Source organism: Phascolarctos cinereus, unplaced genomic scaffold (assembly GCF_003287225.1).
Source record: "Phascolarctos cinereus isolate Bilbo 61053 unplaced genomic scaffold, phaCin_HiC Scaffold_2;HRSCAF=192, whole genome shotgun sequence".
Lineage (NCBI taxonomy): Eukaryota > Metazoa > Chordata > Mammalia > Diprotodontia > Phascolarctidae > Phascolarctos > Phascolarctos cinereus.
In genome coordinates, this window is record NW_027555625.1 from 271,178,175 (window position 1) to 271,197,102 (window position 18,928).

Genomic DNA, 18,928 nt, shown 5'->3' on the forward strand with positions numbered 1-18,928 from the left:
TCTGACTCCTGGCCTGGTGCTCTATCCGCTGTGCCACCTAGCTGTTTTTACCTCCATGAATATTATGCCTTCAGAGGAGGAAAAGCTTCCTATGGGCAGGAATGGTAAGGAAGATTTCCTTGGAGGAAGTGGGAATGAAACTGGGCCTTGGAAGTGTTGGTTCTGGATCCTGCAGGCCTCAAAGCCCTGGGCACTCTCCAAGTCCAGCTGAGCTGTTGGGCAGAATGCCCACCTCAGTCTCCCATTTCCCCTCAGCTCTTTGAGTTTACTTAGTCTCCGAGGTGGTGTTCCATCCCCCCTCACCCCGTTTTCCCTTTGGTGTGCATTGTGTGATCTCTTCTATTGGAGACATCCAACGAAGTCCCTTTCAATAGGGTGCTTTGAGAGCCCCTCCGCACACTGTGGCGCTTCTATGGAGACGGGACCGGCTCCCAGTCTCAACAGAAGTGTCAGTGAGATGCCCATCCTGTACGAGTCTGGTTTTCGGGAAACATAAGTTTTAGCTTCATTATTTTAGCAGGGAGGGATGTGGACCCATGAGAGAGGGACACCATGAGGATTGTGGGAAATGAGAGCAGAAGGCCAAACTTGCTCTCTGCTGGGTCCCTCCACCAGCTAATTTGAAGACCTCTGTAAGCAGTGGCTCTCCCTGCCAAGACCCTGGGATGAGATGGGAAATCGTGGGGTTTGGTTTGATAGTGAGAGCACAGTGACTGAGAACACCACATGGAGGATTTTTAACAAGCCTTTCCCTAAACAGAACATGCAGAGAGCGGGAAGGAGGAGGGGGGGAAAAACCACCCTTCCTTGGTAAACAGATTAAAATAATACTTGGCACTTATGTAGCGCTTTTAAAAAAAAAACCTTCAAACACTTTATAAACACTAGCTAATTAATTGAGCCGGCTAAATCTGTCTACAGTTGGTGGAAAGAGTGTGAGAGGAGCTAAAAAAAAAAACAAACCCTACAACACTCCAACTTTTATCATCAACTGGGTGGTGTTAGAGCCTTCCGGGCACCCTCTTGAAACTTCTCCTGTTCCAACATGCAGCATTCTTGACGCTGACAGCCTTCGTTTGTACATTTTAGCGCCGAGAGTGGAGTCAGCCATCCAGCCACTGGCCCCCTGCCTGATTTGTCCATCAAGCCTAGATAAAATAGCTGGACAGAAACTGGGGAGCCCGGCTCCAAGCCAGATGCTGTTGGGAACAGAATGGAGTTGCATTTCCGAGACATTTCTAGCCCACCTGGTCTTTCTTTTTTTTCACCCACAGACAAGGCATTGGGCATCTGAGGATCTGATCGCTTAGGGCACTGTCTGGGTCCAGGGCATTTTGGAAGCCACCAATTCTGTTACTGGAGTGCTTAGCATATCATGGGGTCTTTGGGTTGGAAGGAACCTTGGATCGTAGAACAAAGAATGCTAGAACTGGAAAGGATTTTAGAACATATAGGAAGTTGGAACAGTTCTGTGCTAATAAATGTGAGAATTTTAAAGAAGTAGGTGAATATTTAGCAAAATACAAAATACCCAAATTAACAAAATAGGATGTGGTTCATCTAAACTGGCCAATTTTGGGGAAAAAATCAGCCATTTAACAGCTGCCCTGCAAAAAAGATACCAGGACCATATAGATTGACAAGTGAACTCCATTTACAAGGTTGAACAGAAAAAGAATTATACGTGGAATTGTGCATCTCTATTACATACTCCTTGCTTTTCCTCTTCAGTTTATCATAAATTCAACATGTAACTTTCAAAGCTGTCCTATTTGTTTGTGCTTCCTTCTGGCTTTCTGTCTGCTTTGGAGCATTAAAAAAAAATGCTTCAGTGATCCACCTTACTTTTTTTTTTTTTTTGGCAATCCTATCACTAGCCCCTTTCCCTGCTAACTGCCCCACCCCCCCAAAAAAGAAAAAGAAAATCCTTGTAGCAAATATGTACAGTCAAAGCAAAACAAATTCCCACATTGGCTGTGTCTGAAAATGTTAGACTATTTCTAAATATAGAGAAAGATGGTAGGCGACTCATTTCCTTCCATGAGGATAGTATAGTTTGGGTCCCTAAACCTGACAAAACTAAGTCTGGAAGAGAAACAGGAGTCAGGGAGTGGGGAAGTGGAGAATGTTAGAGCTGGAAAGAATCTTGGTTGTTTAGCCCCATCCTTTGTAGAAGAAGAAGCTGAGCCCCAGAAAGGAGAAGCAGCTTGACGTGGTGAGTTAGTGACTAAGCGGAGACTGGAAGCCTGTTCTTCTAACCCCACAGTTCCTTCTACTACTCCGGGATGTTTGAATAGTCAAAAGGGGAATCATGGTGGAGGTAGCTTCCTTCCTGTGGCGCATCTCAGCCTTCCATGGAACTCCAGTGTTTCAACCTGTTCCCTGTGCCGCCTGCTTCTTCCCTTCCTGATCTGGCTGGGAAATGAGTAGCCGTAATGGCATGTGTGTACAATCTCACTCTCTCTCTTTCTCTCTCTGTCTTCCTTTTTGTCTTTTCCCCTCCTTCTGCCTGTCTCTACCTCTCTCTTTTTCCTTCTCTCTTTCTATCTCACATATACAATCTCTCTTTTCCTTCCTCTCTCTCCCCTCCTTTCTTTACTGTTCTTTCTCTCCTGCTGACTGTCTCTTCCTCTCTCTCTTTTTCCCTTTCTCTGTCACATACAATATCTCTCCCTCTCTCTCCTTTCCTCTCTCCCTGCCTTCCTCTTTCTCTTTCCCTGTATGTCTTTCTTTTTCCTTCCTTTTGTCTGTCTCTCCCTCTCTCTTTTTCTCTCCCTCCCTCCTTCCCTCTCTCCCTCCTTGCCTTCCTTCTCCCTTTTCTTGTCTTTCTTTTTTTAACATTTTTATTAATTTATTTTGATTTATCAACAATCACTTCCATAAGCTTTTGAGTTTTAAATTTTTCTCCCTTTCCCTCCCTAAGATGGCACACAATCTGATATAGGCTATCTAGGCTGATGTAGGTCATGTTGTGACATTACTAATGACTAATGTGAAAATATGTTTTATCGGAATGTATATGTATAGCCTATATCAGATTGTGCGCTGTCTTAGGGAGGGAAGGGGAGAAAAAATTAAAACCCACAAGCTTATGGAAGTGATTGTTGGTAATTCAGAATAAATTAATTAAATAAAAAAAGAATTAGAACCAATAGGAGGAACCACAAGAAAGAGAAAACAAAACTGAAGAAAAAAGAAGAGCAAATAGTGTGCTTCAATCTGCATTCAAACTCCATAGTTTTTTCTCTGCATGTGGATTGTCTGTCTCTTTCTCATACAGACACAGGCAGACACATACACGTGTGTTCTGGGTCTGCCCTCTTTTTCACCTAATCCATTTCCAGGGGTGGGGAACCTGCGACCTCGAGGCCACATGTGGCCTACCTCTAAAGAAGCACTGGCCATCCCTGCCTTGGAATAACAGGGCAAAGGAATATTGGTTGCTAGAGGGTAGCCAAAAGTTCTTCTTGAGTCCTAAGATCATACACAGATCTAGAGCTGGAAGGGACCATAGAGGCCATCTAGTTCAATCCTCCCATTTCACAGATGAGAAAACTGACTCCCAGAGATGCAAAAGGATTTGCCCAAAGTCATACAGATAGTAGGTGGCAGAGGCAAGATTTGATGTCAGGTTCCTTGACTCCAAATTCAAATTCTCCAAGCTTAGTGCTGTTTCCAGTGCCCTGTGTTATCTCTGATATAATCCATATAGGTCTCTATTAGGCATATTTTGGGGGAAAATTATATCCTACATGGTCTGCATTTTAAAAACCTGAGAGGAGGCAACAGGCAGGCAGTATGATGAAGTAGATTTAAAATGAAGGGACCTAGGTTCATATCTTAGCTCTGACACTTACTGGGCTAGTTCCATACCCTCCCTGGCCCTCAGTTTCCTCACCTCAAAAGTGGGGGGGTGGGGCTGGACTCCATGACCTAAGGTCCCTTCCAGCTCTGGAGCTATGATTCTATCATCATGCCCCAGTAGGATGTCCACTGGACCTGGAGTCAGCTGGTTTCAAGTTCTGGCTCTTGACACCAGCCATGTGGATGACCACGGCAAGCAAATTACTTCTGTCTTGTGAACCCTTTGGTGTCCTCTTGTAAGAAATAGGGACCATGAGCATTAGTGCTAGAAAGCACCTCAGAGATGATCTTTGCGCCAACTCCCCCATCTCACAGGTGGGACAACTGAGTCCCCTGAAGGTTGAGTAACTTGCCCAGGGTCACACAAGCAATAAGTAGCAGTCAGAATTTGAACACAGGTCCTTTCATTCCAAATCCAGTGTCTATTTCACTCTATTTGTTCTACCTTCCTCACAGGATCATGAAGAAAACATTTGTAAACCTTTAAAAATAAACTTGATTGCTATACTTTGTTTTTCCATTTGCCTAAATTTCTACCTTTTCCCCTTCTTTCATGTTTCCCAGAGAGCCATCCCTTATAACCAAGATTTTTTTTTTAAAAGAAGAGAAAAAAATTCGATAAAATCAGTTAAGACATTGAAACCCCCCTGCCACTATAAGTAATGTTCCACAGCCAAGGTCTCCCTCTCTCCCCCATACCTCCAGCCTCTGCAAAGGAGTGGGGGAAGTTTCTGTTCTTTGGGGACAAGCTTTTCCTGTAAACCATTAATCAATATAGAAATGTTGTTAATCATTATTATCCTATCTTTCATATTCATTCCCTTAGTTATCAGGGGCTAGCTTCATGCTAGGCTAAGGTCTCATCACTCGCTTTGTCCTGCCATTCTTGGTTTTGAACCCTTTCATTCATTCCTCACCACTGTCTTGGGCCCTGGGGGTCTTTTCCTCCTTCTTCTCTGGCATTCCAAGTCCACTCAGAGGGTAATGGGTGGAGACAGTAGTCTCAGCGCCATCCTCCTGGGCTGGATTATGAGTCACCAGATAACACAGGGCTCAGCACTCAGCCTGTCCCCATAGATTGAGAGTCCTGGTCTCTGCATCTACATTACCCAAGATAAGTAATATCACTGAGGGAGGACTACCCCTCCCCACCCCCGGCCCACCTCCACCTTTGTCCCAAGCAGTGGTGCCCAGGCCTGGCCCTGGTCACCCAAGCCTGCTCTTGTCTTTTTCCTCAGGCTAATAAGTGTTTGTTGTTGTTGATGTTATTGTTACAGGAGCCCGGGGTCAGGAGGAGATTCCGGTGCTACAACCTAAAGATCCCGTGTCTGTGGCAGAGGGAGAGACGGTCACACTGAACTGCACCGTGCCTGAGATACTACCTGCAGGGCCAGTGAAATGGTTCAAGGGAAAAGGGTCCCAAAGGCAGGAAATTTACAATTTCAAAGGAGGCACCTACCCACGGATAAGCAAAACTGCCCCACTCTCCAGCACCACAGACTTCTCCATCAGCATCAGTAACATCACTCCTGAGGACTCAGGCACCTATTACTGTGTAAAGTTCAAAAGGGGGACTCCTGACACAGAACTTAAATCTGGAGGGGGCACCATGGTCTCTGTGACAGGTGAGTACGGCCTGACCCTCTACCCTCTCAGCACACAGGGCAGTGGTACCATAGGCACCTTCAATATCGAGGAGTCTGACTATATGGTAAAAAAAAAAAAAGGATAGAAAATGAAAGAGTGGGGAGGGGAGGATCCTTCCACTTAATAAGCATGTGCCCTGGATGAGCTGAGATGACAGATGTACATCTGTAGTGTGGGTAGTAGTGTGGCACCCGCCATCTCCCCCCTTCCCCACCCCCACTTCTGCTTCCAGCAAACCCCACTGCTTCCCTACCCAAGAGACAGGAGAGGCAGGGTGGGGCATCCCCAGACCTGCTTAGAACCCTAGTCTAACCCATCCACCAGCCCAGCCCTGGGAGCCAGATCTGTTTTGCCAACCTGCATTGTTCCAGTATTCCAGAAGCTGTTCATCTTGGAAATCTGCTGCCTGGAGAGGATACTTTTGACTAGACTGGGCCATTGGGCCTTAGACCTTAGCCCACAAAAGATGTGATTCCACTGTATAGCCTTTAAAGCCAAATAGAACTTAAAGGTCATCTGGTCCAAACCTCTCATTTAATAAAGGAGGATGCTCAGCAGGCCCTGGGGTGGGAGGGTGAAGGCCAAGGGTGCGCGGATGGTAAGTGTCAGAGGCCAGATTTGAACTCTGGCTCTCTAACTTCATATCCACTGACATTTCCAGGGTGTAATGCTAGCAGATTCTCACAAGTCCTCCTTTGGGTACATTAACCCCAGATCTTTCAATGATTCAATTAGTCACGAAGTTTTTGTTGACATTTAACTATGTTCCAGGCACTGTGCTAAGCACTGAGGACATAAAGGCAAAAAAATGACCCAAAAGGGTTAAGTGAGCCATTCATAGTCACATAGAGCTAATAAGGGGTGACACTGGTCTATCCATTAGTTCTGTCAGTGAATAAATCCTCAGCATCCAGCATAGCACCTCAATAAATGTGTATCGAGTCAAGGAGTAGATATTTATTAAGTCAGTACTGTGTGCTATGGGGCTCACATTCTAATGGAGGAGACAACATGCAAACAAACATGTATATACAAGAAATACATCGGATAAATTATGGAGACTAGATCCTAGAGGAGTGTCCTCAGCTCAGCCAGAGTCATCCTCCATCCACCCGACCCTTTCAGATATCTCTATTTCCAGATGTGTTTGCTCATTTTGCTGGAGACAGTTGTGATGTAATAGAAAAAAAAACTGGATTTGCCTTCAAAAGATCTGAGTTCAAATCCTGGCTCTGCTACTTGCCACCTTGGTGACCTTGAGCAAATTATTTCTCCTTTCTGGATCTCATTTTCCTTATCTATAAAATAAAGAGGTTAGACTAAGGTCCCCTCCAGCTCTAAGCCTTATGAACTTATGTGTGAAGGCCCTTCCAGCTCTGCTGTCTCATGTGCTAAGGTCCTTCCCAGCTCTAACATTCTTTGTTCTAATGTCACTGCTAGCCATGACGTTCTGCTTTCTAAGGGTGCTTTCTTGCAAGCATTATGGGCATTTTCACTGGTCTTTTTCACAAAAACAGAATCTGCATATTATAACCAACAGGCCCCAGTGGACATAACACCTGGGCAGTGGTTCAAGCATTGGGGTCAGGAGAATGGTAGAGTGAGGACATCCCAGATGAGATCTTTTTCTCTGGTCTCAAGAAACATCCCCCAGGAAGCTTTTCTAGTCTTGAAAATGTTTCCATCTAAACAGACTCTGGCATAACAACAAACATTCATTGTCCAAACACATAAAACGTGGCTGCATCAACCCGCAGAAATGTCACTGACAGAATCTGTTGGAGCTTGGAGAAGTCTCTCTGCATTCTGTAAATAGCAAACTGAAACGGAAAAGCATGTGATATGGGCTTTGTTTTACACAGTCCCTGAGAGTGGTTCCCTGGAGTCATTGTCTGGGGCTTCTGCTGCTGCTGCTGCTTCTGGGAGGCAGCTTTGTCCATGGAAAGAGAGACCTACATTAGGAGTCGAGACTTGGGTTTCTGTCCAGCCTTGTGACTGTGGGTAATAAGAATAACTCTGACATCATATATAGATAGGTCTTGAAGTTTTAGAAAGCACTTTGCTCAAAGTAATATGGTGAAACAGGCATGGTATTATTGTTCCCATTTTACAGTGGAGGAAACTGAACCTTAGGGAAATAAAAGACTTGCCTGGGATCTTTTAGAAAGGAGATGTAGGACCTGGGAAATTATAATAATAATAGCTAACCATTATTTGATGCCTATTATATGCCAGGAACTGTGTTAAAGGCTTTACAAATATTATCTCACCTGATCTTCACCACAACTCTAGGAGGTAGGTGCTATTATTATACCCATTTTACAGATGAGGAAACTCAGTCCAAACTTCCTGACTACAAATCCAGGAAGCTACTTTTCCCCTCTCCTCAGTTTCCTTTTTTGTTGAATGAGGGAGTTAGACTAGATGATTTCTAAGGTTCCCACTTTAAATCTTATGGTGTTATAACTGGATGATTTCCAGTGAACATTCCAACTCTTTTTAAAAAAAATTATATGTTTTTATCATATTTTTTCTCTATTAATTGATTTATTTTTAGTTTTCAACATTCACTTCCACAAAGATTTTGAGTTCCAGATTTTCTCCCCATCTTGTCCCTCCTCCCACCCCAAGACAGCGTGCATTCTGAATACTGCTTCCCCTAATCTGCCTTCCCTTCTATCTCCCCATCCCCTGCCCTGTAGGGCAGGATACAAGTATCCCATTGCCTGTATATCTTATTTCCCAGTTACATGTGAAAACAATTTTTAATATTTGTTTTTAAAACTTTAGGTTCCAAATTTTCTCCCTTCTTCCCTCCCCACTCGCCCTCATGGAGGAGGCAAGCAACTCTATACAGGTTATACTTGTGTAATCATGCAAAACACTTCCGTAATAATCATGTTGTGAAAAGCTAAGTATATTTCCCTTCATCCTATCTCGCCATCTGTTTATTCTCTCTTGACCCTGTTCCTCCTCAGAAGTGTTTGCTTCTGATTACTCCATCCCCCAGTCTGCCCTCCTCTGTATCATCACCCTGCACTCTTGTCCCCTTCCCTCCCTATTTTCCTGTAGGGTAAGATAGATTTCCATACCCAATTGAGTGTGTATGTTTTTCCCTCATTAAGCCAAATCCCAGGAGAATAAGATTCACTCAGTCCCTCTCACCTTCCCCTGTTTCCTCTCCGCTGTAAAAGCCTTTTCTTGTTTGTTTTATGTGAGATAATTTACCCCATTCTACCTGAACTTTCTCCTTCTAATATAATCCTCTCTCACCCCTTAATTTTATTCTCCAGATGTCACCCATTCATCTTCAACTCACCCTGTGCCCTCTATCTACCTGTCTATCTTATCTATCCATATAATTTTTTCCCTCTAACTACCCTAATACTGACAAAGGTCTCATGAGTTACAAATATCATCTTTCCATCTAGGAATGTAAACAATTCAACTTTAATAAGTCCTTATGATTTCTCTTTCCTGTTTACCTCTTCATGCTTCTCTTGAATCTTACAGCTCTGGTCTTTTCATCAAGAATGCTTGAAAGTCCTCTATTTCACTGAGTATCCATTTTTTCCCCTGAAGGATTGTACTCAGTTTTGCTGGGTAGGTGATTCTTGGCTGTAATACTATCTCCTTTGCCCTCCAGAGTATCATATTCCAAGCCCTGTGGTCCTTTAATGTAGAAGCTGCTAAATCTTGTGTTATCCTGATTGTGTTTCCACAATACTTGAATTGTTTCTTTCTGGCTGCTTGCAATATTTTCTCCTTGACTTGGGAACTCTGGAATTTGGCTACAATATTCTTAGGAGTTTTCCTTTGGGGATCTCTTTTAGGAAGTGATTGGTGTGTTCTTTCCATTTCTATTTTACCCTCTGGTTCTAGAATATCAGGAGTTTTCCTGATAATTTCTTGAAAGATGATGTCTAGGCTTTTTTTCTGATCATGGCTTTCAGATAGTCCAATAATTTTTAAATTATCTCTCTTAGATCTATTTTCCAGGTCATTTGTTTTTCCAATGAAATATTTCACATTGTCTTCTATTTTTTTCATTCTTTTGGTCTTGATTTCTCATAAAGTCACCAGCTTCCATTTGCTCCATTAAGTGAGCTTATTGGACTTCCTTTTCCATTTGGCTAATCCTGCTTTTGAAGGTATTCTTCCCCTCATTGGCTTTTTGGACTTCTTTTGTCATTTGGGTTAGGCTAATTTTTAAGGTGTTATTTTCTTCAGTGTTTTTCTGGGGGGGTCTCCTTTAGCAAGCTGTTGACTTGTTTTTCATGATTTTCTTCCATCACTCTCATTTCTCTTCCCAGTTTTTCCTCTACTTCTCTTACTTGTTCTCAAAATCCTTTTTGAGCTCTTCCATGGCCTGGGACCAATTCATATTTTTCTTGGAGGCTTTGGATGTAGGAGCTTTGACTTTGTTGTCTTCTTCTGGTTGTCTGTTTTGATCTTCTTTGTCACTAAAGAAAGATTCTATGGTCTGACTTTTTTTTTGCACAGTTTGCTCATGTTCCCAGCCGATTACTTGAGTTTAAACTCTTTGTTTCTAGTGTGGAGAATGTACTGTCCCAAGCTTTGGGGGTTTTGTGCAGCTGTTTTCAGAGATACTTCTAGGGACCTGTAAATTTTCAGTTCTTCCAAGGTGGTATGATCAAGGATGAGGTGTTTACTCCTTTCCTGGCCTGTGCTCTGGTCTATGAGTGACCACAAGCACTCTTTTGCCTTGAAACTGTGAGGAGGATTTATCTACACCACCACTACAAGCTCTACCATGCAGCACTCCTCCTCACCTCTGGATTGGCACCCCAAATTGTGACCCAGATCCAAGCATCTGTAAAACAAGAGAATCCTGCCTCAGTACCAGCAAAGAGATCCCTGCAATCCCCCTCTGATCAGCCACTTGATTCCCCAGTCATCTGTGGGCTGAGAGCTCTGGAAGCAGCTGCTGCCCCAGGGCCACACCAGGACTGGAACTGGGACCCAGCTTTCCTCTCACTGAAGTCAAAGACCTTTCCTACTGACCTTCTCAGTTGTCTTTGGCATTTATGGATTAAGAAGTCTGGAAACCTCCACAGCTCCCCTTGATTCAATCCCCTGAGGCCTGCTCCAGGTTCGCTGAGGCCTGGTCTTTGCCTGTGGACCCATGCTAAACTACAGTCCTCTCCCAGCCTGGCATAATAGACCTTTCCAATCAACCATCCAGGTTGTCTTGGGCTGGAAATTTGTTTCACTCTGTATTTTTGTGGGTTTTGCTGCCATAGAATTTGTTTAGAGCCATTTTTACAGGTATTTGGAAGGGTTTAGGGGAGAGCTCAAGCAAGTCACTACTGTTACTCAACCCTCTTAGCTCTGCCCCCAGCACTTTAGATTCTACAAAGTCCATTCCAACTCTTAACACTCTGGTAGTAGGCTTATTTTTTGGCCATTGAAGAAAAAAATGATTTTTGGTACTTCTAAGACTGTCATTTTTCAGTTGGCCTTACTTTCTCATTTGTTAAGATTTTTGATTAAAAATAGATAATTAACAGGTCTTAGAATCATAAAGGAGATCATAGAACTGTATGAGAACCTTTACAGAGACTGTTAGTCCCATCTCCTCCCTTTATAGATGGGGAAACAGGCCAAGAGGAGAAAAATGACTTACCCAAAGCCACTGTGAGTTTCAGAGCTGGTACCTGACGTACACCTCCTGACTTCTGGACTAATCTAGTCCTGGGCACTTCCTGAAAGTTCAAATGTCCTCCTCTCGCCCCATTGTTTTAATAATTTACTTGACTTAAATGATTCCTCTCTTGTAGGAAAAAAATTAATGAGATAATATGAACATAGATAAGTGAAACTAAAAGTGTACTATAGTGTGTTAAATATTTACAAAATTGGCTAAAACTAGTAACTTATTGAAGAAGAATCAGGTGATAATTAACAGCTAAACGATCCTAAGTTAGTCTTTACAGTAAGGGTAGAAATAAACCAAGCTCCTGGACCCTCTACATTTCAGTCCAGATCAACTAGCCTCTTCTCAGTCCTCATCCTTCCTTCTTCATCTCTCTGCAGCCTTTAACACTGTTGATCACTTTTTTCTCCTAGACACTCTCTTCTCACTAGGTTTTTGTGTCATTTCTCTCTCCTGCTCCTCCTACCTGTCTGACTGCTTTTTCTCAGTCTTCTTTGCTGTATTTTCCATCCAAGTTATTCCTACTACCGTTGGGTGTCCCCAAAGGTTCTGCCCTGGGTCCTCTTCTCCTTCTACACTGTTTCACTGGGTGATCTCATCAGTTCCCATGGATTTGATTATCCTTTCTATGCTGCTGATTCTCAGATTTATATATCCAGCCTTGACAACTTTTCCTAACCTCTAATCATTCATCTCTAGGTGCTTATTGGATATACAGAACTGGACATCCATAGTGTCATAAACTCAACATCCCCCAAACTGAACATGTTATTTTCCTCCAAGACTTGCCCCTTCCTAACTTTCTTTCTCCCCTTTCTTTCTCTCAGTTATCCAGACTTTCAACCTAGGTGTCATCCTTTACTCCTTTGCTTTCTGTCACTCCCTTTATCTGGTCTGTCGCCAAGTCCTGTTGCTTTTTCCATTGTAACCTTGCTGGGGAATATGCCCTGTTCTCTGACATTGCTACCACCCTGGTGCAGGCCTCATGACCTCATGCAGTAGCTGCCTGGTTGACTTCTTTGCCTAAAATCTTTCACCACTCCAGTCTGTCCTTCGCTCAGCTGTCAAATTATCTCCCTAAAGTGCAGAACTCACTATGAAATCCCCCCATCAGGTAAATTCCAATGACTCTCTATTACTTCCAGAATCAATTTTTAAATCCTGTGTTTGACTTTTAAAGCCCTTCATTACCTGGCCCCTTCCTACCTTTCCAGTAGTCCTACATCTTACACCCCACTCTCCCTTCCTCCATCATGCACTCTGCAATCCAGTGACATTGGCCTCCTTGCTGTTCCTTGCAAAGACACTCTGTCTCTTGACTCTGGGAATTTTCGTTGGTTGTCCTTCATGCCTGCAGTTTTCTCCTTCCTTACCTCCAACTTCTAGCATCCTTCAAGTCTCAGTTAAAATTTCATCTTCTGCTCAAGCCTTTCCTAGGCCCTCTAGATGCTGGTGCCTTCCCCCATCATCTCCAGTTTACCCTGGTTGTTTGCATCTTGCCTTTCCTATTAGACTTCGACCTCTTTGAGAGAAAGGACTATCTTTTGCCTTTCTTTGAAATATCCCTATCTTTTAGCACAGTTCCTGGCACATAGCAAGTGCTTAATAAATGCTTGATGACTTAACATACATTTTTCGTTGGTTTTGTTTTTTTTTCCCCTTAGGTAATTGGTGTTAAGTGACTTGCCCAGGGTCACATAGCTAGTGTCTGAGGCCAAATTTGGACTCAGGTCCTTCTGACTCCAAGGCCGGTCAGTGCTCTATCCACTGCACTACTTACCTATCCCTTGACATATATTTCTTAAGGCTGTATGCTGGGTGCTGAGAATACTCTATGTGGTTTATGTATGTTGTTATAGCTCATGATTTTTTTTGAAGCAATTGGATTTAAATGATCATACAGCTAATAAATGTCTGAGGCTGGATTTGAACTCAAATCCTTCTGACTCCAAGGCAGGTTCTATATCTACCGAGCCACTTAGCTGCCCCTACAGCTCACAATTCTAATTGTTTATGTTTCTACACCATGCTATGGTTTACTAAGCACTTTACTCACAATAACCCTTTGAGGTCAGCAGTACATATATTACTCTCCCCATTTTACAGATGAGGGAATCAAGGCTAAGAATGGAGATGGTCACACAATTAATTTAATTGGTGAAACTGGCACTCAAAATCAGATCTTTGACTAAAAGTTCACGGATCCTTTTTTTAATGTGCTGTACTGTGTTTACAGCTAATAGGAACCTTTTTTCTAACCCTCTAATTTTACTGGTAGAAAGTGGATCAGGAGAGCCTGGTCAACCTAATGAGGTTAAAGGATGAGACCATTGTTTGATATTTTTATTACTTCTCCATGGTAGGTAGGGAGAGCTTTGATTATGTGTCATAGATAGGGGAAGTATATCCCCCTGAGTGATTGATGACTTAATGGATTCAGTTATTATAGCTTTGAGCTACACAGGCCCATGAAAGGGAGCAGACAAATCTGCTTTGAGGACATTGAGACAGAGCAGACTCCAGAGAGTAGAATGTGGTAGGGGAGGGAAAGCCTGTGCATTGCCACATATCCCTGTGGAAGAACCATCCAGCAGCAGCTGGTGAGAGGGTGTTGGTGAAGTGACCAGATTTCCTGGACCTCTGTGCCCCAGGGAAGGGAGAAGGGAATCATGGCCCCCGACGAGTAGGGAACCACATGGCCTGGGAGATTGTATCACCAGGGTTCAGTGGGGGAATGCTGAGAGTCCTGGACCCCACCTTCTAGAGAGGAGAGGGGAGTTTTGGATAGTGCCAAGTTGCCAACCCAGTGTCCTGATGAGAAGAGGAAGAACCTCGTGGCTTCCACCATAACTGTGAGTTACTCAAATCTGTGCCGATCTGATGGGTGACTCCCAGTCTACCCCTGAGGCATTTCCTCTCCTAAGCAAGCAAAACTGTGGGGTGGAACTATGAATCCAGAAGGCTGCACAGTTCCTCGGAGGTGAATGTGGGGCTCACTGAAGGGAAGGAGCATTGGGGTCTTAAGATTGGGTCTCCCTGCTTTTCTCCTCTGATCAGCACTGTAACTTTGACCTTGTCCGTGTCTGACCTGGGCCAGTTCAGCCCTCTGTAAGCAGCTTAGTGGCCCCCTCCCTCTGGGGGCTGACACACTGATGCCAGTTTTCGTGTGGACACCCGATCGGCGTTAGCCCCCCCACAGCTCAGCACTTGAGATCCACCAGCCTCAGCCACCTTGGTAGCTGGCTGGTGGTTGGTTGTTGTCCTTCATTCTCAAAGAGGACCAAAATGACATCACTGCATTGGGGTCAAGGTACAGTGTGTCCACTGTGACTGATCAGACCAATAGAGCTCTGAAGGCTCTACCACAGGTAGAGCACAAATAGTCTGTATCGTAGGGATATACCACCTCAGCAAGAATTGATTTTTATTGTTGAATGGGCTACTGTTGAATTGGTTTTGAATTTTTTGTGGGGTGAATTCAAGCCTGTCCTGAATCCAGAAATATACAGTGAGCTGCATGCTTGCAAGGAAGATAGTGCTTTTTTTTTTTAAACCTACATCTAGAAGACCTAGACATGTTCTGAGATTCCCAGGGAAAGTCATGGGTGAGGGCAAAACAAACCAAAGACCTGATTTTGTTAGAAGCCCCCAAGATCCATCCCAGTTCATACATATATAAGCTCAGGGTTTGGGACAATAGGTTACATATAGGTGGAGAAACTGAGGCCTTGCCTTCTGCCAGGCTTCCTCCATCCTAAAAACCCTTCACTCAGCCCTGCTGTCCTTTCAAGCTATTGCCCTAGATCTCCTCCCTTTCACACTCAAACTCCTAGAAAGGTTCCTTTCTCAGTGCTTCCACTTTTTTATCTTCCAGTCATTTTTCAGTTACTTGCCATCTGGCTCCACCCAACCACCTTTCTCCCAAATGAAACTGCTTTTTCCAAGGTTATATATGTTTTCTTCATTGTTATGTCCAGTGGAAAAAAATCAATAAATAATTACATGAATCAAATGACCTTTCCTTAGTCCTCATTCTTCTTAACCTCTCTGATACTGTTGATTATTTTCTATTCCCTTGGGTTCTGGGATACTGCTGTCTTTGTTCTCCTCCTGCAGGTCTAACTACCCCTTCTAATTCTTTTTTGGGCCATCATCCATTTTCTACTCTTACATCCTTAGGGTTCTGTCATGGGCCCTCTACATTCTACCCCTTGCTAATCTCATCCACTCCCCTGAGACAGTCCCCAAATCTGTGTAACCAACTGTAATTTCACTACTGAACTCCAGGCCTGCAATTACCAACTGCCAGCTGGGCTTCTTCCCCTGGATGTATCCCATCACCATCTCAAACTTAATGTGTCTAAAAATAAAACTCATAATTGTACCCAAACTCTTCCCTCTTCCAACTATGCCTGTTTCTGTTGAGGGAAGCAGTACCCCTCCAATTACCCAGGTTTGCGACCTCAGAACCATACTTGATTCTTCTCTTGCCTTTACCCTTCCCCTTCCAGTTGTCACGTCTTGTTGACCTATCTCCATAGCAACTTTCACATCAACCCTTTCCTTTTGAAAATATTAAATCTTATTTTTCCAATGAACAAAAATCCACATTTTCTCCTCTCCATCCACCCCCAATTAAAAACAAAAAAATACAAAACTCCTTTTGCAAACATGTTTTTTTCCCCTAATACCAGGGTCTTTTCAGATGAGTCCTGTTTTCTCATATGGCTAAAGTATTTAAGCTTCAGCTTCAGTATTTGACCTTCCAATGGATAGTCTGAATTAATTTCTTTAAGTATTGACTGATTTGATCTCATTGCTGTCTAAGGGACTCTCAAAAGTCTTCTCCAGCCCCACAGTTTAAAAGCACCGATTCTGCAACATTCAGCTTTCCTGATGGTCCAGCTCTCATAGCCATACATTGCTGCTGGAAAGACCAAAACTTTGACTTATTTGGACCTTTGTTGACAAGATGATATCTCTGCTATCCAGATTTGCCATAGCTTTCCTCCAAGGAGCAAGCATCTTTTAATTTCATGGCTGCAGTCATGGTCTGCGTAATCTTTGAGCCCAAGAATATAAAATCTGACACTGCTTCCATTTCTTCTCCCTCTATTTGCCAGGAAATGATGGGACCAGTTGCCAAGATCTTAATTTTTTTTTTATGTTAAGCTTCAAGCCAACTTTTATACTCTCCTCTTTCACCCTCATCAAGAGACTTCTTAATTCTTCTTTACTTTCTGCCATCAGAGTGGTATCATCTGCATGTTGGAGATTGTTAATATTTCCCTCAGCAACCTTAATTCTGAGTTTTGATTCGTCCAGCCTGGCATTTCACATGGTGTACTCTGCATATAAGTTAAATAAATAAGGTGACAATATACAGCCTTGTCATACTCCTATTCCAATCTTAAACCCAATTGTTGCATGTTTGGGTCTAACTATTGCTTCTTGGCCTGCATGTAGGCTCCTCAGGAGACAGGCAAGATGGTCTGGTACTCCCGTCTCTTTGAGGACTTGCTACATTTTGTTGTGATCCACCTAGTCAAAGGCTTTAGCATAGTCAATGGAGGAGAAGTAGATGTTTTTCTGGAACTCCTTATCTCTATAATCCAGCAAATGTTGGCAGTTTGTTTTCTAGTTCCTCTGCCTCTTCAAAAACCAGCCTGCTCTTTTGGTAGTTCTCAGTTCATGTATTGCTGAAGCCTAGCTTGCAGAACCTTAAGCATAACCTTGCTGGTGTGTGAAATGAGTGCAAACTGTTTAGTAATTTGATCATTCTTTGGAATTACCTTTTCACTGATAAGTTTTCCAAATTTGTTGGTATATAGAGTACAGCACTTTAACAGCCTCATTTTTTAGGATTTTAAATAGCTCATCTGGAATTCTGTCACTTCACTAGCCTTATTGTTAGTAATGCTTTCTAAGGCCCACTTGACTTCATTCTCCAGGATGTCTGGCTCTGATGAGTAACCACACCATTTTGGTTATCAGTTATGTTAAGGTCTTTCTTGTATAGTTCTTTTCTGTATTCTTGCCACCTCTTCTTAATCTCTTCTGCTTCTGTTGGTCCCTACCATTTTTGTCTTTTATCATGCCCATTTTGCATGAAACAGTCCCTATATCTCTAATTTTCTTGAAGAGATCTTGTCTTTCCAGTCTACTGTTTTCTTTATTTCTTTGCATTGTTCACTTAAGAAAACTTTCTTTTCTTTCCTTGTCATTCTCTGGAATTCTGCATTCAGTTGGGTATATCTTTCCCTTTCTCCTTTTTCTTTCCCTTTCCTTCTTTCCTCAACTATTTGCAAAGCTCTATAAGATGACCATTTTGGTTTTCTGCTCCTCTTTTTCTTTGGAGTGTTTTTTGTTGCTTCCTCATGTACGGTATTGTGAACCTCTGTCCATAGTTCTTCAGGCACTCTATCAATTCTAATACTTTAAATCTATTCATCACCTCTTTTCCCTACTTTCTTCAATTTTGTATGAATTTTGCAATAAGAAGCTCACGATCTGAGCCACAGTCAGCTCCATGCTTATTTTTAACTGACTGAATAGAACTTTTCCACCTTTGGTTGCAAAGTATATAATCAATGATTTTGATATTAACCAGTAATATCATGTGTAGAGTCACCTTTTGGGTCACTGAAAAAGAGTGTTTGCTGTGGCCAGCTAATTATCTTGACAAAACTCTATTAGTTTCTGCCCTGCTTCATTTTGTATTCTAAGATCAAATTTGTCAGTTATTACAATTATATTTTGATTTCCCCATGCTGAATATGACATCTTTTTTTTTTTTGGTGTCATTTCTAGAAGATGTTGTAGGTCTTCATAGAATGATCAACTTTGGCCTTTTCGTCATCAGTGGTTGAAGCATAAACTTGTATTATTGTGATGTTCAACAGCTTGCCTTGGATTTAAACAGATATCATTCTGTCTTTTTTGAGATTATATCCAAGTATTGCTTTTCTTATCCTTTTATTGACTCTGAGGGGTACTCCATTTCTTCTAAGGAATTCTTGCCCACAGTAGTATGTATAATGATCTCCTGAATTAAATTCACCCATTCTATCCATTTAAGTTCACTGACACCCAAGATGTTGATGTTTAATCTTTCCATCTCTTGTTTGACCATATCCAGCTTACCTTGGTTCATAGATCTTATGTTCCTGGTTCCATACACTATTGCTCTTTACAGTATTGGACTTTCTTTTCATTACCAGACATACCTGCAGTTGAGTTTCCTTTCCTTTTTGGCCCAGCTACTTCATTCTTTATGGAGCTACTTGTAATTGTCCTCCTCTCTTCCCCAGTAGAATGTTGGACACCTGATCTGAGGGACTCATCTTCCAGTGTCATAACTTTTATCATTTTAATAATGTCCGTGGGGTGTTCTTGGCAGAGATACTGGAGTGGTTTGCCGTTTCCTTCTACAGTGGATCACTCGTTGTCATAACTCTCACTATGACATCTTGGGTAATACTGCATGGCATAGCTCATAGTTTCATTGAGCTATGGAAGCCCCTGTGCCACAACAAGGCAGTGATCCCTTAATCTACTAAAGAATCTCTTAATCTGTTTTATTTCTTATTCCCCCTTCTACCCTTTCCCCTTTTTCCCCCTGTTGAGTGAAATGTATTTCTGTATTCAGTGTGTGTGTATGTGTGTATGTGTTTGTATTCTTCCCTCCTTTGACCAGATCACATCAAAATGAAGTTCAAGTATCATTCACTTCCCTCCACC

General features: G+C 42.6%; 1 protein-coding gene across 4 annotated transcripts in view; it reads left to right on the plus strand.

Moving 5' to 3' along the window:
* Window positions 1-18,928, plus strand: part of LOC110193727 (tyrosine-protein phosphatase non-receptor type substrate 1) — an 85,960-nt gene that overhangs the window by 17,627 nt on the left and 49,405 nt on the right. For all 4 annotated transcript variants that reach the window (XM_020965714.2, XM_020965715.2, XM_020965716.2 and 1 more), the window contains one exon: window positions 5,142-5,489. In XM_020965714.2, coding sequence (XP_020821373.1) covers window positions 5,142-5,489 — 348 coding nt within the window. The remainder of the gene's footprint in view (window positions 1-5,141; window positions 5,490-18,928) is intronic.